A 27852-nucleotide genomic window follows, 5' to 3' on the forward strand; every position below is an offset into this window, starting at 1 on the left:
ACGGAACCCTTTGGAATAGCATAATAGGAAAGTAATGGGAATGCGTTACCTAAGAAACTCTAATTAAAAGTTCCTTGGGGCAGAGACATGGAAAGTTAAAGAGAATAAGAAGAGGAAATTGGAAGTCACCGAAATGGAAGAGATTAAATACGTAGCAAAGAGGTTCAATTACAAATGGATGTAACTGACAACCAATGGGAATAATTAATATGGTATGGTCTTGTACAACGGATGGGTGAAACCAAGTTACCACCGAACCACAGACAACGTGGAAGGCAGAGGAAAACTTGGAAAGAGGTTAGTGTAAAACCAATGAGATAAAGAGAGTCAAGAGAATATCAGTGAGACGACAGAGAATCATGGAACATGAGCATCTGACGACGACTGAAGCTGCTCTAAAATCGATATAAAAATATATGGAAGTGAGTCGTGATGCGGAAAGTGCAGTTAGGAAAAGTCTACTGAAGAACGTCTTAAACTGGGTCCGGAAATGTTTACCTCTGCGATTCTAATTCTAAGACGCATTTCGCCGTCCTTTCTTAGAGAAATCATTTCGCATCACCTCAGAATTAAACGCTGTGGGGATACGATTCCTGAACGCAAAATTCGTTTTTTCAGAACTTGTCGTCAGACGCTGTTTTTCTTTTGAAATATTCTGTTTTTATTTTTATTTTTTCTTTGAGATAAAACAACAGCTACAATAAAAACTTTGGAATCCCCTCGACCTGAAGTCGACATCTCTACATGTACTGTCGGATAACTTGTAGCTATATTATTATCAATATTTTGATGCGCCAACGTACAGTGTATTGCGGAGAGTACGTAGTGGAGCAGTATCGATCTCTGCCCGTACCCTTTGTTATTCCATTCGTGGATGGTACGTCGGAATACAGTCAGTCGGTATCTCTCCGTACGACCCACGATATCTGTAATTTTAGCGTCGAGGTCATTACGCAAGAAATACACTGATGAGGCAAAGCATTTATGAACTCTGGCCTCTGCGAGACTGAATACCACCTGGTGGCGTTCTGAGTACGTGACGCGGTAAGGAAAGTACGGCTTAATGATTCATTCGTTTTCAAAATTCTACATTTTCCTAAGTATACTCCAAGACAAAAAAAGGCCCCACGAAGGAATCATCCGAAAGGGACGGAAATCGGTAGATGTAATGTAGATATAAAAACAAACAAATCATTACAGTTTTAGAAAAATAGGATGGTTAATTCAAGATAAAGAGTTTTAAAAATTGAGCGAGTGAATAACAACGTGTATCCACCTCTGACTCTTGTACGCAGTTATTTGGCTTGGTTCAAATGGCTCTGACCACTATGGGACGTAACATCTGAGGTCATCAGTCCCCTAGAACTTAGAACTACTTAAACCTAACTAACCTAAGGACATCACACACGTCCATGCCCGAGGCAGGAATCGAACCTGCGACTGCAGCAGTCGCGCGGTTCCGAACTGAAGCACCTAGAACCGCCCGGCCACAGCGGCCGTCATTTGGCTTGGCATTGATTGATACAGTTGTTGGACGTCTTCTATCAAGCCAAATTCTGTCCAGTTGGGGCGTTAGATCGTCAAAATCCCGAGGTGGTTGGACGGCCCTGGCCATAATGATCCAAATATTCTAAATTGGGGAGATATCCGGCGAACTTGCTGGCGAAGATAAAGTCTGGCAAGCAGGAAGACAAGCTGTAGATACTTTCGCCGTGTACGGGTGGGCACTATTTTGCTGAAATGTACGCTCAAGACGACTTGCCATGAAGGGCAACAAAACGGGGCATAGAATATTGTCGACGTAGCGCTGTGTTGTAAAGGTGCCGCGGATGACAACTAAAGGCGTCCTGCTATGAAATAGACTGGAACCCTGGACCAACACTCCTGGTTGTTGGGCCGTGTGGCGGACGACAGTCAGGTTGGTAAACCACCGTTTTCCGGGACGTCTCCAGATCCACATACGTCTTCGCTAATTATCGGGGCTCAGTGTGTAGCGGGACTCATCACTGAAGGCAATTCTCGTCATTTCAGTGAGACTCCTGGCCGATTGTGCCCGACACCACTACGAACGGGCTTCTTAGTGTACGGAGGTCATTGGTAATCGGTGCAAGAGGTTCTGTGAGCTCTACCATCCTCCTGTGAGCCACCTATTAATGATTCTTGTTATCACTGAAGCACCAGTTGCACGTCGTATCGATGATGATGAATCCAGCCCTCTGAGCGCCTCTCTAACGACTGTTCAGTCCTCTTGTTCTCTCGTCTCTCTAGTTCGACTGCTTCCTTCTTGTACGCGAAAGAACTTGCCCCCCTTCTAACAGCCGTGTACCGCAAGTCTCTAGAGGAACGGAAGGTTCCAAATGATTGGAAAATAGCACAGGTAGTCCCAGTCTTCAAGAAGGGTCGTCGAGCAGATGCGCAAAACTATAGACCTATATCTCTGACGTCGATCTGTTGTAGAATTTTAGAACATGTTTTTTGCTCGCGTATCATGTCGTTTTTGGAAACCCAGAATCTACTCTGTAGGAGTCAACATGGATTCCGGAAACAGCGATCGTGTGAGACCCAACTCGCTTTATTTGTTCATGAGACCCAGAAAATATTAGATACAGGCTCCCAGGTAGATGCTATTTTCCTTGACTTCCGGAAGGCGTTCGATACAGTTTCGCACTGTCGCCTGATAAACAAAGTAAGAGCCTACGAAATATCAGACCAGCTGTGTGGCTGGATTGAAGAGTTTTTAGCAAACAGAACACAGCATGTTGTTCTCAATGGAGAGACGTCTACAGACGTTAAAGTAACCTCTGGCGTGCCACAGCGGAGTGTTATGGGACCATTGCTTTTCACAATATATATAAATGACCTAGTAGATAGTGTCGGAAGTTCCATGCGGCTTTTCGCGGATGATGCTGTAGTATACAGAAGGTGCAGCATTAGAAAATTGTAGCGAAATGCAGGAAGATCTGCAGCAGATAGGCACTTGGTGCAGGGAGTGGCAACAGACCCTTAACATAGACAAATGTAATGGCTGGCTCTGAGCACTATGGGACTCAACTGCTGAGGTCATTAGTCCCCTAGAACTTAGAACTAGTTAAACCTAACTAACCTAAGGACATCACAAACATCCATGCCCTAGGCAGGATTCGAACCTGCGACCGTAGCGGTCTTGCGGTTCCAGACTGCAGCGCCTTTAACCGCACGGCCACTTCGGCCGGCAAATGTAATGTATTGCGAATACATATAAAAGAAGGATCCTTTATTGTATGATTATATGACAGCGGAACAAACACTGGTAGCAGTTGCTTCTGTAAAATATCTGGGAGTATGCGTGCGGAACGATTTGAAGTGGAATGATCATATAAAATTAATTGTTCGTAAGGCGGGTGCCAGGATTAGATTCATTGGAAGAGTCCTTAGAAAATGTAGTCCATCAACAAAGGAGGTGGCTTACAAAACACTCGTTCGACCTATACTTGAGTATTGCTCATCAGTGTGGGATCCGTACCAGGTCGGGTTGACAGAGGAGATAGATAAGATCCAAAGAAGAGCGGCGCGTTTCGTCACAGGATTATTTGGTAAGCGTGATAGCATTACGGAGATGTTTAGCAAACTCAAGTGGCAGACTCTCCAAGAGAGGCGCTCTGCATCGCGGTGTAGCTTGCTGTCCAGGTTTTGAGAGGGTGCGTTTCTGGATGAGGTATCGAATATATTGCGTCCCCCTACTTATACCTCCCGAGCAGATCACGACTGTAAAATTAGAGAGATTCGAATGCGCTTTCCGACAGTCGTTCTTCCCGCGAACCATACGCGACTGGAACAGAAAAGGGAGGTAATAACAGTGGCACGCAAAGTGCCCTCTGCCACACACCGTTGGGTGGCTTGCGGAGTATAAATGTAGATGTAGATGTAGACTCTGTGTTCAGCCGCAGAATTCCTGCCAAAATCGTCGAATAGTGGCATCGCTCCAGTTCAAACGTCGAGCGATTCGCCGATTACTCCCACTGGCTTCTTTGAGCCCAACCACACATACTTTCTCAGATGCGTATATTGTTCACGCGCCCGTCTGAGAGCATAATTACCGACCAGTTGAGTACATGGTATGAAGTTCGGAAAGACTTAATGCCCTGTATCGACATGTCCCATGTTCACTATCCTTGCCCAGCTGTGTGGTGAAACTGCTCTGCAGCGTCACACATTCATCATCGGCCGCCAAGCTTTACAGTTTCACATTGTTCGTCGGTACCAGTTTGGATGTCAATAGCTTTTTTTATGTCTTAGAATGACGAGGGGCGTTTGAAAAGACCGAGAGATGGCACCACCGGCGCGTATCGAGGTCATGTTTAGTTATTAGCATCTTTGGAAAGAACGCACACCAAGTTTCAGCCATATTGGTCTATTTCTTTGCGTTTGGCATTCGTGTGAATCAAGAAAGTCGAGTGATTGTCAAAAAATGGACGAAGAAGAATTTCGTGTGGTGATTAAACATTACTTCATGAAAGGCAAAACGCCTCAGGCGCCTAAAGAGAAGCTTGATAACCATTACGGTGACTCTGCACCTTCGATTAGAACAGTTTATAAGTGGTTTCAAAATTTTCGGAGTGGCCATATGGGCACAAGTGATGCTGAACGTTCTGGACGCCCTGTGGAGGTTACGACCCCAGAAATCATTCATAAAATCCATGATATGGTGATGGATGACAGACTAATTAAGGTGTGTGAGATTGCTAGCGCTGTGGGCATCTCGAATGACCGGATACATAATATTTTGCATAAACATTTGGACATGAGAAAGCTATCCGCAAGCTGGGTTTCGCGATTGCTCACACTTGACCAAAAACGGAATCGTGTAAAGCGTTGCAAGGATGGTTTGCAGCTGTTCAGGAAGAATCCGCAGGACTTTAAACGTCGTTTCGTCACTGTGGATGAAACATGGCTACATTGCTATACTCCTGAGACCAAACAACAATCTAAACAGTGGGTTACCAAGGGAGAATCTGCACCAAACAAGGTGAAGACAAGTCCTTCGGCCGGAAACGTTATGGCGACTGTCTTTTGGGATTCGCAAGGGATAGTCCTCATCGACTATCTGGAAAAGTGTACAGGTACATATTATTCATCGTTTATTGGACCGTCTGAAAACCGAGCTGCAAGAAAAACGCCGGCGATTGGACCGCAAAATAGTCCTTTTCCATCAAGACAATGCTTGGCTCCCTCGGTCTACTATTTGTTTCCCAATTTGAAGAAATGGCGGGCAGGACAAAGATTTTATTCAAACGAGGAGGTGATTGCTACAACTAACAGCTATTTAGCTATTTTGCAGGCTTGGACAGTTCCTATTCTTCGGAAGGGATCAACAAATTAGAACAGCGCTGGACAAAGTGTGTAAGTCTAAAAGGAGACTTTGTCGAAAAATAAGAAAGGTTTTTATTTTTGCACGGACTTTTCAAACGCCCCTCGTATATAATCGAAGCAGAGTCGAGTGAGGAATCATTCTAGAGACGATACAAACCGCAGATGGGGAAATTCAATGACATAAGCGTCTTTGAGAAAGGGAAGGCCGTCATGAGCATCTCGGAAAAAGTCAGATGTTCGCTTATTACTGCCGTATCTATGGGAAATGGTTAAAGGATGGCGAAACCATGAGTAGACGCTTAATCACAGAAAGTGGTCCGGCCGGTGTGGCCGAGCGGTTCTAGGCGCTACAGTCTGGAACCGGGCGTCCGCTACGGTCGCAGGTTCGAATCCTGCCTCGGGCATGGGTGTGTGTGATGTCCTTAGGCTAGTTAGGTTTAAGTAGTTCTAAGTTCTAGGGGACTGATGACCTCAGAAGTTAAGTCCCATAGTGCTCAGAGCCATTTGAACCATTTTTGAACAGAAAGTGGAGTTCGGAGGCTTGCATGCTGTATACGAAATATTGGCGGTGATCTGTGGCAGGTCTGACGACAGAGTACAACTTTGGTGCAGACAGAAGTATTTGGAAGCACATTGTTGAACTTGGGGCTCTGCAGCAGACTACCCCTACGTGTTCCCATGTTGACTAGATTAGATTAGATTAGATTAATACTTGTTCCATAGATCATGAATACGACACTTCGTAATGATGTGGAACGCGTCAGATTAATAAAAGATGTCTGTACAAGATATTACACAAAATACTGCATGACACTAATGTTTAAGTTGTTTTTTTTCCTTAATTTATATCTAAAAATTCAGCCAATGAGTAGAAGGAGTTGTCATCTAGAAATTCTTTTAATTTATTTTTAAATGTTAGTTGGCTATCTGTCAGGCTTTTGATGCTGTTTGGTAGGTGACCAAAGACTTTTGTGGCAGCATAATTTACCCCTTTCTGTGCCAAAGTCAGATTTAACCCTACATAGTGAAGATCATCTTTTCTCCTGGTGTTATAGCTATGCACACTGCTATTACTTTTGAACTGGGTTGGATTATTAACAACAAATTTCATAAGTGAATATATATACTGTGAGGTTACTGTGATGATCCCTAGATTCTTAAAAATATGTCTGCAGGATGACCGTGGGTGGGCTCCAGCAATTATTCTGATTACACGTTTTTGAGATTTATGTGGTCGTTCTACTTTAAATCGATGTTGACCGAAACTGTTAGATACTTCAAGGTCGAATTCAGTATCTGATCACCGAACGCGTAGTTATCGATATTGGACCTTTACATCTACTGGATGTCCCAGGAGGAATAGTAATTCAGGGATATGATAGGAACGATCACCCAATGCGAAAATGTCTAATGAACATGGACTTAAAATGCGTAGCTTAAAATCTATGGAGATGTGTTTCACTGTAGTGAAATTGAACACGTGCTCAAAGCTCTTACGATATGAATTTTAGAGCCTGTGCTATCTAGATTTTTTTGCTTCGAATGATCGTTCCTTTCATATCCATGAATATTCACCATTCCTCCAGGAACATCATGTATCGACCCCATCAATCCTAAAATTTTCTAAATTGGATTTAAAAAAATAGAAAAACGTTAACTCCTCTAAAACTCCGTCCGAACAGGCATTGGACGGCCCAACAGTACGGACCGGCCGCCGTGTCATCCTCAGACTACAGGCGTCACTGGATGCAGATATGGAGGGGCATGTGGTCAACACACCGCTCTCCCGGCCGTATGTCAGTTTACGAGACCGGAGCCGCTACTTCTCAATCAAGTAGCTTCTCAGTTTGCCTCACAAGGGCTGAGTGCAGCCCGCTCGCCAACAGCGCTCGGCAGACCGGATGGTCACCCACCCAAGTGCTAGCCCATCCCGACTATGCTTAGCTTCGGCGATCTGACGGGAACCGGTGTTACCACTGCGGCAAGGCCGTCCGCTAGACAAACGTTAAGATGGTCGTTTTAAGGCTACACATGTTCTACGCAGTCTCCCTTCACTTAAGTACAACGCACAGAACGTTCACACAACCACGTGAAACCGCCAGAAACATCCTTCTTTGAGATGACATTCCACTATCGCATCACATTGGCTTGAATGTCGGTTATGTCGTCAAAGCTTTTACCCTTAATGTGAATTTCTGAACTGTGCCGTTTCGTGGTAGGTTCATACTGATAAGACCAAGGCACGTCACCCATGTGATTTCTCCAAAAATAATTAATTGTCAGTGATTTGGAAGTCAGTCAAGTCGTGGCAGAAGTCCACGGGCCGTTTTCGTTCAGAAGTCAAAACGTATGAGACAAACTATTCACATACTTTTCTGTTCTTCAAATGTTCTCTAACATGTCTCGAACACTTGATTTAGAGATGTTAGTCCATTGCGATTTTCGATATGAGGACGTTGACACACTATGGCCGCACGTACGTCCACTACCTGTACTTAACACTGCCTGCTTGCAACTGACTGGTCGAGTGCACATCTTCCTCTCTGTCTGTCTCTCTTTTTTCTCTTTTTAGTTGCCACTGTAGTTGCTGCGTTGACGTCACTTGTACGTCAGGAACAAAACAGTGATTTTGGACGGTCTGTGTACGGCATTACACCAGGTTTCTGTTAAGTCAGTTTCCGATCATTGTTCCAAAAGAAGGAAAGAAGACTAGGGTATAACGTACCGTCATCTTTGTTACAATTCTACACCCCAGTGCTACCAAAACGTTACGATAGAAACTTCATCATCCAACTACACTGACGGAAGAAAAATCTCAACACCAAAAATTTATGTTAATGTAGAGTAATGAATAAGCCATCGCAAATGTGACATGCAGGTACATTGATAACCGGTGTAACCACCATAATGTTGAATGCAAGCATGCAAACGTGGATGCATTGTGTTTTACAGGTGTCGGACGTCAGTTCGTGAGGTGGAGTTCTATGCCTGCTGTGTGTAGTCGATCAATACATGGACGGTTAATGCTGATTGTGGATAACAATGGAATTGTCGTCCTATGATGTCCCATATGCACTCGATTGAAAACAGATTTGATGATCGAGCAGGCCAAGCCAACATGTCGACACTCCGTAAAGCGTGTTGGGTTACAACAGCAGTGTGTGGGCGAGCGTTATCCTGTTGGAAAACACCCCCTCTAATCCACTTCATGAGTGGCAGCATAACAAACGAATCAGCAGACTGAAGTACAAATTTGCAGTCAGGGTGCGTGAGAGACTCACGAGAGTGATCCTCCTGTCATACGAAATCGCACCACAGACCATAACTCCAGGTGTAGGTCCTTTCAGACAGACTGGTTGCAAACCCTCGACTGGCCTCCTCCTAACCAACACAGGGCCATCACTGGCACCGAGGCAGAACCAGCTTTCATCAGAAAACACAGCAGATCTTCACCCTGTCCTCCAGTGAGGTATAGCTTGACACCACTGAAGTCGCAAGTGGCGGTGGTTTGGGATCAGTGGAATGCACGATACAGGGAGTCTGGCTCGAAGCTGTCCTTGAAGTCACTACACTACTGGCCATTAAAATTGCTACACCAAGAAGAAATGCAGATGATAAACGGGTATTCATTGGACAAATATATTATACTAGAACTGACATGTGATTACATTTTCACGCAATTTGGGTGCAGAGATCCTGAGATATCAGTACCCAGAACAACCACCTCTGGCTGTAATAACGGCCTTGATACGCCTGGGCATTGAGTCAAACAGAGCTTGGATGGCGTGTACAGGTACAGCTGCACATGCAGCTTCAACACTATACCACAGTTCATCAAGAGTAGTGACTGGCGTATTGCGACGAGCCGGTTGCTCGGTCACCATTGACCAGACGTTTTCAATTGGTGAGAGATCTGGAGAATGTGCTGGCCAGGGCAGCAGTCGAACATTTTCTGTATCCAGAAAGGCCCGTACAGGACCTGCAATATGCGGTCGTGAATTATCCTGCTGAAATGTAGGGTTTCGCAGAGATCGAATGAAGGGTAGAGCCACGGGTCGTAACACATCTGAAATGTAACGTCCACTGTTCAAAGTGCCGTCAATGCGAACAAGAGGTGACCGAGGCGTGTAACAAATGGCACCCCATACCATCACGCCGGGTGATTCGCCAGTATGGCGATGAAGAATACACGCTTCCAATGTGCGTTCACCGCGATGTCGCCAAACACGGATGTGACCATCATGATGCTGTAAACAGAACCTGGATTCATCCGAAAAAATTATGTTTTGCCATTCCTGCACCCAGATTCGTCGTTCAGAACACAATCGCAGGCGCTCCTGTCTGTGATGCAGCGTCAAGAGTAGCCGCAGCCATTGTCTCCGAGCTGATAGTCCATGCTGCAGCAAACGTCGTCGAACTGTTCGTGCAGATGGTTGTTGTCTTGCAAACGTCCCCATCTGTTGACCCAGGGATCGAGACGTGACAGCTCGATCCGTTACAGCCTTGCGGATCAGATGCCTGTCATCCCGACTGCTAGTGATACGAGGCCGTTGGGATCCAGCATGGCGTTCCGTGTTACCCTCCTGAACCCACCGATTCCATATTCTGATAACAGTCATTGGATCTCGACCAACACGAGCAGCAATGTCGCCATACGATAAACCGCAATCGCGATAGGCTACAATCCGACCTTTATAAAAGTCGGAAACGTGATGGTACGCATTTCTCCTCCTTACACGATGCATCACAACAACGTTTCACCAGGCAACACCGGTCAACTGCTGTTTGTGTATGAGAAATCATTTGGAAACTTTCCTCATGTCAGCACTTTGTAGGTGTCGCCACCGGCACCAACCTTGTGTGAATGTTCTGAAAAGCTAATCATTTGCATATCACAGCATTTTCTTCCTGTCGGTTAAACTTTGCGTCTGTAGCACGTCATCTTCGTGGTGTAGCGATTTTAATGGCCAGTAGTGTAGTGTGTAACAGTTCGTTGTGCCACTGTAGTGCCAACTGCTGCTCAGATTGCTTCTGCAGATACAGTACGATGCGCCAGAGCCATACCGCGAACGCGATGATACTACCTCTCGGTAATGCTCAGAGCCCGACCTTCTTGAGGCCGTACATTCTCATGACCACCGCTCTCAGCAGTCATGCACAGTGGCTACATTCCGGCCATGTCTTTCTGCGATACCACAAAGGAACATCAATATTCTCGTAGCTCTATTAAACTGCCGGCTGGTGTGGCCGAGCGGTTCTAGGCGCTTCAGTCTGGAACCACGAAATCGCTACGGTCGCAGGTTCGAATCCTGTCTCTGGCATGGATGTGTGTGATGTCCTTAGGTTAGCTAGGTTCTAAGTTCTAGGGGACTGATGACCTCAGACGTTAAGTCCCATAGTGCTCAGAGCCATTTCAACCATTTTGAACTATTACACTACCTCGTTCAAACTCAGTGAGGTGTTGATAATGTCGCCTTAAGTGCATTCTTGACTAACGTCAACTCACCACTTTCAATCTCAATGGTAACTAACGCTCACAAACGTTAACAGTGTGTATTTAAAGTAAACCTGGTGTGCGTCCTCACAGTGGTGCTAAGTAAATGGCTCAAATGGCTCTAAGCACTATGGGACTCAACATCTGAGGTCATCTGTCCCCTAGACTTAGAACTACTTAAACCTGACTAACCTAACGACAACACACACATCCATCCCCGAGGCAGTATTCGAACCTGCGACCGTAGCAACAGCGCGGTTCCGGACTGAAGCGCCTAGAACCGCTCGGTCACAGCGGCGGGCCTGGCGCTAAGTAGCACACTTTCATGAGACCAGCGCGAAATCTGAATAAACGTCTTTCAGACGTAGAAACGCGCAAACCAACCTTCGATTACGTCGCACAACTCCATCTTGGTGTTGCGATTTTTTTTCGTCAGATTATTTCATATCAGTTTTATGTCCTTGGCACCAGCTCACGTCATTAGGTGCCTGTTCGATATCTGCTATACCAGGTATCAGATCTCATTATTAGTCTCAAAACGTCATTGAATTGAATTGAATTGAATTTTATTTGATCCTGTAAGATTACATTGTGTACAGTAAATGGACGTGTAATATAGGACATGTCAAAGTATTAACATTCATTATCACTTATTTTTCTACACCTTTAGCTTACATTTTTACATCATTGATAATGAATAGTAATATATACAAATTTAATGGTATAAGTATTCTGCAACACTTTAAAACACTTTTTCAATGAGATAGTCTTTAAGTTTCTTTGGAAAGTCATTGTCAAGTACACTATCTTGCAGGTTTTTAGGCAGACTTCTTAGTAGTCCGATACCAGAGTACTGGGGTCCTTTTTCTAGCATTGCCAGTCGGTGGGGTATGCTCCGTACTTAATTCTTCCTTCTTGTATTGTGAGTGTGTACACTAGCATTTGTAATCCAGTCCTCACTACCTTTTGTAATGTACATTATTGTTTTGCATGTATACAACGATGAAAAAGTTAAGATACCTAACTTCTTGAAACAGTTTCTGCACGTTTGAGGTCTTTCTTCTTAAAATGGTCCTAATTGTTTTTTTTTCTTTGTAATGTGAACACTCGTTTTGTCTCTTGTTTGTTTTAGTTTCCCCACACAGTCACTCCATACTGTAAGTATGCCTCGAAAAGTCCATGATACACTGTACACAGGAGGTTCTTGTCTGAATACTGTGATAGCTGCATCATTAAGAATATGACAGAGCTCAGTTTCTTACAGACATTATTAATATGTTTTTTCCATTTCAGTTCATTATGCACAAGAATACCTAAGAATCTAGCAGATTCTACTTCTTCCAGCCTTTTTCCAGCAACCTCTAAATCCATATCTATAGCCTTCTCCTTGTTTTTAAACACTGCATACATAGTCTTTTTTAGATTTATAACCAGTTCATTTTCCAACAGCCATTGAGCTGTGACATTTGCAGATATGTATGCTCTTCTCTCAAGCTGTTCCATACTTTGGTCACTATTTAGTATTGTCATGTCATCAGCATACAATATTTTCTTTTCTTCCTCCTCAACACCTATATCATTAACAAACACATTAAATAACAATGGCCCCATTACCGAACCCTGCGGCACTCCATATTTGATGGGTTTGGTTTCTGGTTGGTATGAGTTTCCTAATGATACATACTGCTTGCGTTTGCACAAGTATGATTTTATCCATTCACCTGGTTGCCTTCGAATGCCATAGTTGCCTCATTTTTGTGTCAGCATTTCATGGTCAATGGTATCAAATGCTTTTGAAAGATCCAGAAACATTGCAGAGACAACCTTTTTCTCATCTAAGGACTGTAAAATGTATTCTGTTAGACTGGCAATTGCTGATTCTGTAGATTTACTCTTTCTGAAACCATGTTGTGAGGGTATGAGAATGTTATGTTTGTCCAAATAAATTAACTAATCTGGTATACATTCATCCGCAAAAACAATTGTGCGAGCACCGGTGTATAACCTATAGGACTAATGTGGTTAGCCACTGGCAGAGTAGGTCAGTTTCAACTTATGCCAACAAACAAAAAGGGTTTAGATACATTGAAAGTAATAACATTGCTCCTAGCAAGCTTCTTGCAAAGAACTTCGAGAGAGACGTGAGGAGCATTTCTAAATACCGCGCCTGGAACGATGATTTTTTGAAACAGCCGCACCTGTGGCCTACGCGAAAATCTAGGGAGAGCTGGGCACGGCTTTTCGCTTGTGTGGATTGACGTGTGGACCGTCAGGAAGCGGCGTCGGACGAAAGCTCTTGGTCTTCCGTAGTGGTCGGTTCCTGCTGGAAGCCACTTTCTCCCTGAGTGCCAAGAAAAGTGAAACTCGAGTACATGGAGAGAACTGGTCGAAGGCAGGTGCCTGGCTGGTCGGAAAGGAAAGGGAATTTCGTAGCTAACTTCCTGGGAAAGATTGCGTGACCGTGACGCCAGCGGCTGCGATGCAAACCTGCTGTTTCCAGCACGTGCCTCTGCAGTACACGTTAGGAAAGGTCAATCGTGGGAGCACTTTTAGCACGGCACGCAGTGGTGATGAAATTAACACCGCTATTTAACTTCCCTGCCGCTTGGTGCGCATGAAAAAACGAACGCTAGAAGTAGAATCATTAAGCAATCACACCGAGAAGGTCGTTTGTTCGAGTGCTACTTATGTTGTTGACATAAGGAACAATGAATGAAGCCAAAAATTAATGCCTCATTTTTCCCTCCGTTTTGGCACGCAAAGGCTTCTGCTTTTCGAATACCCGCCATTGTGACTTATTTATTGTCAACGCTAGCATTTTGTGGAGGCCAACTTCTATAAGTATGTTCGCCAAGCCTGTGTGAAGAACATGCCGAACGGCACCTTGCTCATTAGCGACTTTTTGAACTCCTTTCTGGTATTCGCTGGGTGACGTTGTGCAGGTATTTCGGCAAGGCAACTTGTTTCCATACTCAGGCATTTCAGGGGCTGGCAACAGATCAACTTGCCGAAACATCACACCATCTAGACGACGCCACTCAGCTAAATACCCGAGAAGAGCTCAGGATTATCGTACGCCAGGAAAATGTGAAATCACATTAGCGACTTACTCTCCTTTTCCATTCGTAATGGAGAGTCGGAAAAACGGCTCTTCATCTGCCTCGGTACCTATTGTAACGTCTCTTATATCTCGTTCTCGTGGCCACTACGTTGACGTACAACTGAACATGCATAATTTTTGAACAGTGTTTCTCCAATAACATAGTCTGTATTTAACCAACAACGTTTCGAGTGGACAGCAGTGCGTATGTATGTTTCTTCAGCACTCGTGTTGCACTTTCGTATGGACTATGCAGGCTTGTTACTTTTACAATGGCGTATCCTCGAATTGGTAATGTCTTCTGACATGCGTATTTGGTAAGGATACTAATATGACACTGAAACTGTTTCACTTTAACGGAAATTTGTTCTGGGGGCGTAGGGCTATCTATCGCTTGCGCCGTTGTCCCGAATTTTACACGGGGTTGGCGTGGTTAAATCGGATTTGGCATGTTAATTTGAAGGGGTAGCCGGATGCCCTTCCTGCCGCCACCCCGTACCCCCCGGGACGGAATCAGAGTATCCCATCTGTCTGCATCTAGCGTAAATCATGGAAAGGTGCGGATGTGTTTCAAATGTCTGTGAGTCGTGTAACTGAGGCGGGACGTGGGGACCAGCCCGGCATTCACCTAGAGGGATGTGGAAAACCCCCTCTCAGGGGACACCGCCTTATAGTAGGCACCTTCAGTGCCGGGCGGGAGGGTTTGCGTGCTTCGGTGAAGTCGAGAGCTATGCCGGCGGTAGCATAGCTACTGGCAGGGTCTCCCAAGCCGGACTGGTCCCGACAGAGGAGCCAGACAAAGTCTGTCCCACAACATAGGGCAGGGAGGGCTCTAGAGGCGTAGTGAAGCCAGCTTCCCTAGAGGAGTAAACCTCATACAAATCCTGGTCCTCCAGGTTGGGGGTTGGGCATGGGGCTAATAACCCCATACTGTAAAAAAAAAGAATATTATGGAAATTCAACAGAAGCCTCGGAAACTGGTTGGAAAGCATGTATCACGACCCCGGCAAAGGAAACGGATAAAGGATCTAACAGTAGCATCATGGAATGTGAGGACAATGCTTCAGCCTGGAAAGATGAAAGAAATAGCCAATGAAATTTTAAAATTCAAATATGATATTGTAGGGCTACAGGAAATAAGATGGCAGGGGAATGGGCAGATAGATAAACCTGAGTAGTCATTGGTATATAGTGGACCAGAAGAAAGAACAGGCCAACTTGGAACAGGGTTTATAATAACTAGGGAAGTTAGGAAAAGCCTTCTAGAATTTGAACCCATAAATGAAAGGATGTGCAGACTCAGACTAAAAGGTAAATTTAGGAATATATCAATAGTTAATGCACATGCACCAACAGAGGAAAAAGAGGATATAATTAAAGAACAGTTCTACGAAGACTTGGAAAAAGTATGCTGTGCAGTACCTAAATATGACCTGATGCTAGTAATAGGAGATTTTAATGCAAAAATAGGGCGGAATGAACATCTGTATGGAGTTTCTGGAAAATATTCACTACATGAAGAAAACAATGAGAATGGAGACTTACTATGCCAATTCGCAGCAAGGAATAATATGATTATTAAAAGTACCTGCTTTCCACATAAAAGGATCCATCTGGGTACTTGGAAGTCTGCAGCCAATGGAGTAGTCAATCAGATTGATCATATTTTAGTGATTGCACGCCACTCCACGTCAGTTACGGATGTACGGAGCTGCAGAGGACCAAACTGTGATTCAGACCACTTTCTGATAAAATCAGTTTTGAGAGAGAAACTGTCACTAACAAATGGCAACAGAATGGGAAAGATGATGAAATGGAATACAGACAAACTGAACATCCCTGATGAAGTAAAAAAATACCAAGTAACACTAAGCAGAAAGTTGAGCAATGAAGAGACCACAGTAGGAGTAGATGAAAGGTGGAACAGGTTTGAAAAAGCCATTAAGGATGCTGCAGAGGAAATAATAGGCATAAGAAGGAACAGAAGAACCCAGGAGTGGTTTGATGAAGATTGCAGGTCAGCAATAGAGGAAAAGAACAGGGCAAGAACAAAAATGCTACAGAGAGAAACCAGAAATAATGTGGAACAATATAGAGAATTAAGGAGAAGAGCTAACAGACTGTGCAAGAGAAAGAAAAGACAGTGGAATAAGAAGAAATTTCAAGAACTAGAAGAACTAAAGGAACAGAGTGAAATAAGAAAGTTCTATCATGCCATAGGCAAAATGAAGAATAGATTCCAACCAAAAACAATGGCCTGTTCCAGTAAAGATGGGAAAATGATAAGGGAGGAAGAACAGATAGTGGGAAGATGGGCAGAATATTTCAAAGATACACTAAGCACCAGCCTAGAAGATGAAGAGACAGCTGCACAGGAGGGAAGAGTGGAGCTGGAAGTAGACAATGAAACCAATGAGGCAGGGAAACCAACACTACAAGAGGTCTCCCAGGCTGTGCACAAGTCAAAAAACAATCGAGCCCCTGGGGAAGACAGCATAATCGCTGAATTAATAAAAACTGGTGGTGAGGCTGTAATAAAGGAGCTGCACACATTAATATCAGATATATGGGAAACAGAAACTATGCCAGATAATTGGAAAATTGGACTAATAGTCCCCATTTATAAGAAAGGGGACAGAACAGCATGTGAAAACTATAGAGGTGTAACACTCCTAAGTACAGCTTATAAGATCTTCACAAGTATATTAAACGAAAGGATACGGAAGTGTGCAGAAGGCATACTAGGGGAATATCAGTGTGGCTTTCGACCGGGCAGAGGAACTACTGATCAAATATTTGTGATAAGGCAAATGATGGAAAAGTTCTATGAATATGATATAGATCTGCATTTCTTATTCATCGATTTCAAACAAGCCTTTGACAGCATAAATCGGCTAGAACTATACAGAGTACTGAAAGAAGTTGGTATATGTGCTAAATTAATAAGACTAATCAGAATGACAATGACAGACACAAGAGCAAAAGTAAAGGTCCTTAGCAGAACAAGTGAAAGCTTTGACTTTAATAAAGGTGTGAAGCAAGGGGATAGTCTCTCCACTGTCCTATTCAACATTGCCCTGCATAGTGCAGTAAATAAAATCAACAAAAGAGGCACCATATTTATGAAAACTAGCCAGATATGTGCATACGCTGATGACATTGCTATAGTAGGAAGAAATACCAATACACTCCTAGAAACATACCGGGCAATGGAAACAGAAGCCTTAAAAATTGGCCTCATAGTAAATGTAAACAAAACAAAATATATGGTAATGTCACAATCTGAGGCCAGAAGAACCCCTAAAAACCTAAACATCAATGGGAAATGCTTCAGTGGAGTGTCCTCTTTTAACTACTTGGGAGCCCTAATAACAAATGATAACAGTATTGGAAAGGCTATAAGGGAAAGAATTCAAGCAGGAAACAGAGCTTACTTTGAAAATATGCAGCTTTTCAAAAGTAGCCTTGTTACAAGAAAAACTAAATTGCTAATATATAATTCCCTAGTCCGCCCAGTTATCACATACAGCTCAGAGGTATGGACGTTGACAGAACACGATAAAAATGCTCTAAGAAGCATTGAGCGGAAAATACTACGCAAAATCTATGGGCCAATAAGGGAGGAAGAAGGCTGGAGAATACGCTACAATGCTGAATTACAGGAGTTAATACAAGACAGGGACATAGTAAAATTTGTTAAATCACAGCGAATACGATGGCTAGGACACTTGGAGAGAATGGCAGAGGATAGAATTCCAAAGAAAATGATGAAAGGTATGATCCATTCAGTTAGGCGAAAAGGGAGACCTAGAAGAAGATGGATCGATGAGGTAATAATGGATATCAGCAATATGGGAGTCCGGGGGTGGAAAAAAGCAGCAAATAACCGAGAAGTGTGGAGGAAGATTGTTGAAGAAGCCAAGGCTCACCAAGGGCTGTAGAGCTACTGAAGAAGAAGAAGATGTGGAAAACCACCTAAAAACCATATCCAGGCTGGCCGGCACACCGGCCCTCGTCGTTGATCCGGTGGGCGGATTCGATCCGGGGCCGGCGCGGCTACCCTAGTCCAGGAAGCAGCGCATTAGCGCTCTCGGCTAACCTGTCGGGTCTTCTGGAGGTGTAGGACTACGGGATGATATTCAGATGTCATTTGCAGTAATATGAAATCTTTACAAAGTATCCTCATTGTAAATCACAGATTAGGGTAAATGACTGATAGAGATCATTTTAGCCATATGAAATGAAAGCATGGTAACTCTCTCACCACTTTTTCAGTTTATCTTTTTTACTTTTTTATTTAATTTATATATTTATTTTATGTCGGACTGAAAGAAATCATCCATCATGCCTCTAGGAACTACATTGTGACATTTGTTAAGTTTCGACAGGAAACGACGAAAATTTCGTGTTCCAATTTCTCTACACTAAGGAATCCTTTTTCACACCTTCTCGTCATACATTCATACCAGGGTCTACTACTTTATTAGCTGCGCTAATGGTAGAAAAGTTCTATCTTTTGCATCCATCACCAAAGCCGTTTTTTCATGTTTTACAAGGTAAAACGGTATCATCAGGAATGGAGAGAACTTTAACGTCCCTTACTGCTGTAGACATCACCGAAATAATGTGCTTAGTGGAGAAAGACTTTCTAACAACGGACGAATATTGAGAAAGAGTTACAGTGTTGTCTGTTCGAAGAAGATGGTTGAGTATCCATTCAGACACTGTCTAAACCTCTACGGTTTTAGCCTTCACTGACTACACTTGAATAGGAACTAAAGATAAATCAGCAGCAATGTAGGCATAAATTATACAGGGAGCTCAGAGACAAACCTCTGTTGTTATTTTGATCAGGAGGGTGCCTAAATTAGATTAAATTCAGAAAGAGAATATAGGAAGCCGCTTTGCTTCACCAGGATATTTGGATGAGAAACAAATAAATGAGTTGCTAGTCTCACAAACGACCTTAAGGGTTGGTATGAAACTGGTTTAACTTGTGTATCTATACACCACTTCGATGTAGTGATAGGAAATCTGAATGAAAGCTACAGTCTAGCTACATAAGCCTGCAAATTCAGTACCGATACAGATAAAGGATAAAGGGAGTTGTCACATTCATCAGTAATAAGTATAAAAATAGGGAGATTGTCTGAAGATCAAAACACTGTAACATAGTGTTTTTTCTGGAAAAATAAATGAACTTCTTTTAAGTAAAGAGACAATAGAAAAATAATTAAATTTTGACAACTTTAAATTTCTCCCATTTCTCTTTTAAAATCCAATAAAATCTTCTGGATTCTTCAAAGTTAAAGTTTTTATGGTACTGATGATGCTCCCAAAAATACACTACCAACCTGTGAGCCTACAGTGTGTACTGTTTTTAATTGCACATGCATTGCTGTATATATTTATTTCAGTATAACATGTAAAATTACAAGAAGACAGAATGGCTACCTGTCAGGAGGTGAAATTCTAAGTACCGTACAGTCAACAGACACACTTCATACTACAATTAACTGCCACAGTTTTCTAAAATGTTGGTTCCTTCCTCAGGGAAGAAATAAGGATAGTTTGGAGCAGATTAGACAGGAACAGCAAGTCATTCAAAGTCCAGGTTGAGAGATCCCATATATAGTGAAGATAATGAGAGAGAAGGGTGAAAAGCAAGAGATGTCAGAGAGAGTAGTTCAAAGATAGTACAGAGTTAAGCACTATACCAGCCTTACTCCAGAGTCATTATAACAATGAGAAGCAGAGATATATAAAGAGGAAGAAAAATGAGAAATGAAATGAACAGTGCAGTTGAGAATTATGTGGAAAGCAAAAAGGAAAAGGAGGGTGAGAAGTCTGAGGATAAAACAGTAAAGATTTTAAGAATAAATAACTGAACAAATCAATAAAGAAATACTACTACACAAAGAGGATATGACAATGGAGGTTAAATCAATGAGTGTGGTGGGCTGGGAGCATGATGAAGAGCAAGTTCTTATTTACAGTGTTAAGGGGCAGTTCAACTGGCTGTACAATGTAGCAGACACTCAGGTCCCTTGAATCACTTTGTAGAGCAGGCTCATCAACAGGGTAGAATCTGTTCCAAAGGGGACCGTTTTTCTGTGTCCATTCATGTAGACAGTCAGCTTAGTGGCAGTCATTCCTACACAAGAAGCCATACAAAGGCCACATGTCTACACCTACACTCCACAAGTCACCTTGCACTGTGTGGTAGAGATTGCTTCGTGTACCATTGACACTCCCTCCCCTTTCCTGTTCCAGTTATGAACAGTAGGCAGAAAGAACAACTGTTGGTAAGACTCTGTGTGTTCCACCTTCTGGTCTTTTCATGAGATTTACTTAGGAACATGCAATTTATTGGTTGACTTTTTCACATACTCTAGAATTTTAACAGTAAACCACACTGTGGTGCACATTGCCTGTCCTGTAATGCCAGCCACAGGAGTTGGATTAGCATCTGCATGACACTTTCGTGCTTACTAAATGAACCTGTGATGAAACATGTTGCTATATATGTATCTACCCAGTCCCTCTATAAATCTTACCTCGTACAGATCATGGCTTAAGGAGAAATACTCTAGTGCAGATCAAACAACGGTTTTATAACCTACCTACTCCATGAGTGGACTGTACTTCTGAAGATTCTTTCAGTGCTTCTCAGTCTGCATCTACCTTTCCTATGTATGATTATTTTATGCACTCATTCCATTTTAAATTGCCCTGTAGGCATACTCTCAGATGTTTAATGGATTTGGCTGCTTCCAGTGGTTGGTCTTCCCACTTATTTCTCTGCAGTATACGGCCCTTTTTCATATTGAGAGTCAGCTTCCAGTACCTGCAACAAGTATTGAGATCCTGCATGTCTGCCAGTATTTCACTAAAACATTATACTGTTTTGATATCTCTGTCTACAACAGCATGAACCAATTGGTTATTTATCTGCATTGTGAACTGTAACATTCTGTAATGCTCCCTGGAGATTTCTCTCCATTAAGAATGACATGCCATATTCCATTTGCTAGGAACTCTTTAGTCCAATAACAAATCTGGTGTTATATTTTTGCTCATATTTTGTTCATTATGTGATAGTAAGGAACTATACAAGATGTCTTCCAGAAATCAAGGAGCACATCATCAACCTGTGTGACAGTTCTGCTTTTCTGCTGTAGAATTACCCAATAAACAACATATATGATTGCATCTGCTATTCTGCCATTAATGTTGTAGGATTCATCAGGTAACCAACTAATATGGAGCAACTGCATGAAAATATTTGTAAGGGCAAAGGGAAACACTAATTGTTAATTAAAAGAAATTTATACTCACTAAAAGATTTCTGAAAGCCATTAGTGATAGTAATCTTCATATACTGCAGTATATTAGTTGTAATAAATGTTTTATGTAAAATATCTAATATGCTACTCATTGTACAAATTAATTATATTTATAGCATGATGTCATTGTTGTAATGTAAAGGACTGACAAGGTCCAAAGCTGTACAGTTACTGTGAATGAACAATATTATTAGTATTGTTATTATTATTATTATTGCTGATGATGATCTGCATACTGTAAGTGATAGTGCGTGAGTGCTTGGAGCCGATTTTACATTGATAATGATTGCAAAGGTGGGAACAATTGCATATGGATAATGCTCTGGGAATGTTTGTGGTTTGACAAGGATGTTATGAAAGTTAGGAGGCTGTCAGGAGCCATCAGTGTGCGGTATGGGAAGGGTATCAGGGAAGAATGATCTCATTTTAGGGCTGGACTTGAGGAAGGAGGGTGGAGAGTGTGGTGCATCTAAGTTCTATGGAAATAGGAGCTGTATTTGTCAGAGGAGGGGATGATTCTCTCTCAATATGGGGTCTGAATATCTTCCCCCACCCCACATCTGTCAGTTTTAAACTGCCTGCAGATGTCATGACTAAATCTTTTAACAATGGTTAGCATTTTGTTTAGGGTATCTTTTGTGAAAATTAATTTCTCCTTGTTGTGGAGATTATAGACAAAAGAGAGATTTAATACATTCAACTGTGGGTTCTTGGTAAAACATTGTGTATTTTATTAACCAAACAAAACATTTTTCAGCCTTTTTTCACAAACTTTACTATTACTGCACAACATAGGTTTCAGGTTATAAGCCAGTTTTGTAATACATAACTATTCCCAAAGATGAGAGCCAAGAAAAAATAAAGATCTCAACTTTTTAAATCTATCTGTTCTTGACTTAAATTGTGAACGTTATCTCTTTGACAATTTTGACACATTACGTATGAATCTACAAGTTTCATTAGCAGTGTATTTACAAAATAATTAGCATAGCATTTACAGCAACTATGACTAAACATACATTGCAGTAGAGCTATGCACATGAAGGATTTTTTTTTTTTTTGTTATGTCAATGAACGCACTGAAGTTTTTTCCTTGTATGTAGGAATTGCAATATTGTCTAATAGGGGTAAATAAGTGAATGGAGATTATTCATTCAGTAATAATCACGAGAGTACACATATCTGTTTTTTAATTTTTTTAATTTCTCTCTGAGTGGGCTTTGCACCCTTTCCTTCTGTATGTAAGGCTTCTGTGTCTATTATGTACTTGTGGTTTCATTTCTCCAATGTTTGGCAGAGATGAATCTGGCTTCTTTAATCTCCAACTTCTATGATGTTCTCTGAGACTAGAGCAGATTGAACACCCAGTCTGTCAAATACTGCAACAGTGTAACTCTCAACAGATGATCTTATAAACCCCACTTTTCATTATGTCTGGTTGCTTATCTTTTGAATTGAAGAAACATCTACCTACTGACTGTGGGTTATATAAAAGCACAGAGAAGCTCTTTGCTTTACTAACACATTCATCACATCTTCCTTTCAACATCCTTTAGCCTACAGACATGGGGCATTCCACTACATGATCCACTGTCTCCTTTCTATCCCCATGTCCCAAGAAGACAATGACCAGAAAATCAATACAATAAGAGAATAGTTACAAATACGAGGGTTGTCCAGAAAGTAAGTTCTGATTGGTTGTGAAATGGAAACCACAATGAAAACCAGAAACGTTTTATTTGCAACAGTTAGGTACACCTTCTGCCTACTTCTTAACATACTCGCTGCTCCAACTTCGAGTTTTGTCATAGTGTTGTATCAACTTTCCAATACCCTCATCATAGAAAGCACCTGCCTGTGCTTTTGGCCAGTTATCCGCACTGGTCTGCAACTCATTGTCTATGCAAAAATTTTGTCTTCATAGCCAATGGTTCTTGTGAGCAGAGATGAGACTCAGGGGAGCCAATTATGGACTCTATTGTGGGTGATCAAGCACTTCTCATCATCTTCATTGCCCCTACAGTGTGCGATCAAGAATTGGCATGAAGAAGAAACTGCTTGACAGTTTTATTATGTGGGCTGCATGACACAGACAAAATCTCTAATCAGGCCCTCATACTTGGTGGGAGACGCTATTCCCTACACACCTTTCCGTGCTAAGAGTTCACTCAAAACTGAAAAGAGTGACATGACACGATCAACAGGCATACTAGAGACACTGCCAAACACATCTGTGTAAAGCTTTACTGGATTTTCCCAGTGGTTTCCATTTCACGACTGATCGGAACTTACTTTCTGGACAACCCTCGTAATAAATTTGACTCCAACATGATTGATAAAATTCTCAATAAAAAAGTGAAGAAACAAACCAGATCCCTGGTATACACAGGGGAAACATAGAAAGGCCTGAAAAGAAATGGTGCAGTGTATCTTTTCTTGGTAAAACTTCAGATAGGATAAGCAACATTTTAAAAGAAAAGGGTTCCTCTGAGCTTTTCTATGTTCTACAGACAGTAGGTAGATGTCTGTTCAGTTCAGAAGATAAAAGACCACACTGGGAGGTCAATCTGAACTAGGCACAGAGACCACTGTGGAAGTTGGGGATCAATGAAGCCAGATTTACCCTTTTTCAAACATTGCACAAATGAAAACCACAAATACATAATAGTTATAGAAGTCCTACACAGAAGGAAAGGGTGCAAAGCTCACTCTGAGAGAAATTTTAAATTATGTGTGTATCCAACATTTATTACTGAATGAACTAGCTCCAGTCAATTATTCACCCCTTTTAGACAGTATACACTTCTGGCCATTAAAATTGCTACACCACGAAGATGACATGCTACAGATGCAAAATTTAACCAACAGGAAGAAGATGCTGTGATATGCAAATGATTAGCTTTTCAGAGCATTCACACAAGGTTGGCGCCGTGGCGACACCTACAACGTACTGACATGAAGAAAGTTTCCAACCGATTTCTCATACACAAACTGCAATTGACGAGTATTGCCTGGTGAAACATTGTTGTGATGCCTCGTGTAAGGAGGAGAAATGCGTACCATCATATTTCCGACTTTGATAAAGGTCAGATTGTAGCCTATCACAATTGTGGTTTATCATATCGCAACATTGCTGCTCGTGTTGGTCGACATCCGTTGACTTTTAACAGAATAAGGAAGTGGTGGGTTCAGGAGGGTAATACGGAATGCCGTGCTGGATCCCAACGGCCTCGTTTCACTAGCAGTCAAGATGACAGGCATCTTATCCGCATGGTTGTAACGGATCCTGCAGCCACATCTCGATCCCTGAGTCAACAGATGGGGACGTTTGCAAGAGAACAACCATCTGCACAAACAGTTCGATGATGTTTACAACAGCATGGGCTATCAGCTCGGACACCATGGCTGCGGTTACCCTTGACGCTGCATCAAAGATAGGAGCGCCTGCGATGGTGTACTCAACGATGAACCTGGGTGCACGAATGGCAAAACGTCATTTGTACGGATGACTCCAGGTTCTGTTTACAGCATCATGATGGTCGCATCTGTGTTTGGTGACATTGCAGTGAACGCATATTGGAAGTGTGTATTCGTCATCGCCATACTGGCGTATCACCCAGTGTGATGGTATGGGGTGCCATTGGTTACACATCTCGGTCACCTCTAGTTCGGATTGATGGCACTTTGAACAGTGGACGTTACATTTCAGATGTGTTACGACCCGTGGGTCTACCCCTCATTCGATCCCTGCGAAACCCTACATTTCAGCAGGATAATTCACGACTGCATGTTGCAGGTCCTGCATGGGCCTTTCTGGATACAGAAAATGTTCGACTGCTGCCCTGGCCAGCACATTCTCCAGATCTCTCACCAATTGAAAACGTCTGGTCAATGGTGGCCGAGCAACTGGCTTGTCACAATACGCCAGTCACTACTCTTGATGAACTGTGGTATCATGTTGAAGCTGCATGGGCAGCTGTACCTGTACACGCCATCCAAGCTCTGTTTGACTCAATGCCCAGATGTATCATGGCCGTTATTACGGCCAGAAGTGGTTGTTCTGGGTACTGATTTCTCGGGATTTATGCACCCAAATTGCGTGAAAATGTAATCACATGTCAGTTCCAGTATAATATATTTGTCCAATGAATACCCATTTATCATCTGCATTTCTTCTTGGTGTAGCGATTTTAATGTACAGTAGTATATCAAATCCTGAACAGAAGAAGAAGATCTTGGCACCTCCATTCACTTAACAAAAAATTCCATTCCTCTGCATAGCTCTACTAAAACATGTATTACAGTAAATGCTTTGCTAATGAATTTTGTAAATGTGGTCGTAATGACTTTTGTATATCCATATGTATTTTTTCAAAATTGTCAACAGAGACAGCTTTTTCAGTTTAATTCAAGAATTGATATTTTAAAACAGTTGACATGATTATCTTTGCTTGGTTCTCATCTTTGTCATCAGTTATGTACTAGAAAAATGGAATTATGGCCTGAAACCTAGGTTGTGCAGTAATAAGAGAGTTTGTAAAAAAAGGCTGAAAAGTGTTTTATTTAGTTAGTACAGAAGAGAATTTATTTAATTGTTTGGAAAAGGAACTAGGGAAATATAAAGTAGGACTGTAGACAAAAGATGCCCAATATATATTGCCGGCCGTGGTGGTCTAGCGGTTCTAGGCGCTCAGTCCGCAACCGCGCGACTGCTACGGTCGCAGGTTCGAATCCTGCCTCTGGCATGAATGTGTGTGATGTCCTTAGGTTAGTTAGGTTTAAGTAGTTCTAAGTTCTAGGGGACTGATGACCACAGACGTTAAGTCCCAAAGTGCTCAGAGCCATTTGAACCCAATATATATTGCTTTTTATCTGCATAATTTGTGACTATAAATGTCCATTATTTATGGGTAGTTGGTGTTCCACCATTCCATGCTATATTTTAATTTACAATTTGCGATATTATTATTATTATTATTATTATTTCTTTCTTGTCTCAGACGTTATGTCTGGTTAAAAATGGAAGGTGACGCGGACCTTGATCAAGCGTGACTTCCTTTTAACTGTACGGTATATGTTACATTGCATTTAGGAACTTTCGGGTAATTGAACAAGTGTCAATAATTACAGATTTCTGTAGTTGTATATATAAGTTTGGATGTAGCTGTATTGCATTGATGTATTATTATTATTATTATTATTATTATTATTACTATTATTATTATTATTTAATCAGGTAGCACATGGGCACAAGAGATGGTGTGGTGCATTGCCAATGATCTGGATTTCAAGAAGGCTAAAGAAACAATGCAACAGTTGAGGACACCATTGCTTGAGTAAGTGTCTGATAGTAAATAGAAGTGGTATAAGCATATACAACAGATGAATGAAATATTACTTAATAACTAATGTAGCTTGATGAACATTGTTAAACTGTGAACTGAAATTATTGTAGTTTGTCTGTTAGTCTAAATTTCAAACTGGTTGATCTCTTAGGTTCTTTCTCATATTGTTCAGATTTATTCTACTCAGAAAACAAAATAATTTTATCTATTTATTAATATAGTGGGAAGTTATGGCAGAATGTAAATACTTTAGGAGTAATAGAGATCATCTAGCAAATAGCACAGGCATTGTCAGAAGGCACACACAAAAGAAGAGGAAAGCTTGCTATGCTAACCTTCAGACTAAATCATTTGTTGATCTAGAATACAAAACACACACACACACACACACACACACACACACACACACACACACACACACAACTGTGCTGCTGCATTGTGTTGGCTGGACTCACAGTCCTTTTATTCACATTTTTCAATAATTTCTGTGCTAACAATGTTATTGCTATGTTTTTCAGGCTTTCAGCAATTATGGTAGATGATAACAAGGAATGGATGAAAGAACTTGGAAATTCTGTTGATTTGGTTGAAAAAATGCCAAGGCCTCGCTTCATTAAAAGCCATTTGCCTCTGGAATTGTTACCTACACAAATTAATGTTGTGAAACCCAAGGTAATAAAGTTACACAGACATGGCTAATATCTTTCCAGACTTCATATAAATATTGATTTTTAAAAATGGTCTTTCCATCTAAACATTTGTCAATCATGTGAACATGTTATACATTGCCATTGTTGTTGCTGATTATTATTTATTGTTTACTCACTTTATCTTTGGCTGTTGGCTAGTATTAATTCAACAGAAATTGGAAGACTTCAACAACATGTCATAAATGTGCCACCACCAGTGAACGTTTGGGGACAGCACATTAAACCATATTTTTGGGAGAACTGATATTTACCAATATACAAGGCAATGCATTTACCAATATACAAGGCAATTTCAGCTTCAGTCACTTGCATGCACTCACATTTATGCCAGACTTCACAACTATTTATGCTCCGTATGAATCAGAAAATGTTTGCTCCAAATTTTTCATTGGTAATACCACATGAGTATGCCTGAGCTTTCCTTTTCTCACTACAGTATTCGTCATGTCCAGCACTGGCTGGAACTTCCTTTCTATATTGTCTGTATTTCCTGGCAGGAAATTGCATG

At 41.9% G+C, this 27852-nt stretch overlaps 1 protein-coding gene across 1 annotated transcript in view; it reads left to right on the forward strand.

Moving 5' to 3' along the window:
* Window positions 1-27852, forward strand: part of LOC126251873 (luciferin sulfotransferase) — a 92583-nt gene that overhangs the window by 59787 nt on the left and 4944 nt on the right. Inside the window, exons 3-4 of the mRNA XM_049952562.1 lie at window positions 26526-26625; window positions 27153-27306. Of these exons, the coding sequence (XP_049808519.1) occupies window positions 26526-26625; window positions 27153-27306 (254 nt within the window). The remainder of the gene's footprint in view (window positions 1-26525; window positions 26626-27152; window positions 27307-27852) is intronic.

The sequence above is a fragment of the Schistocerca nitens genome, chromosome 4 (assembly GCF_023898315.1).
Source record: "Schistocerca nitens isolate TAMUIC-IGC-003100 chromosome 4, iqSchNite1.1, whole genome shotgun sequence".
NCBI classification, from domain to species: Eukaryota; Metazoa; Arthropoda; class Insecta; order Orthoptera; family Acrididae; genus Schistocerca; species Schistocerca nitens.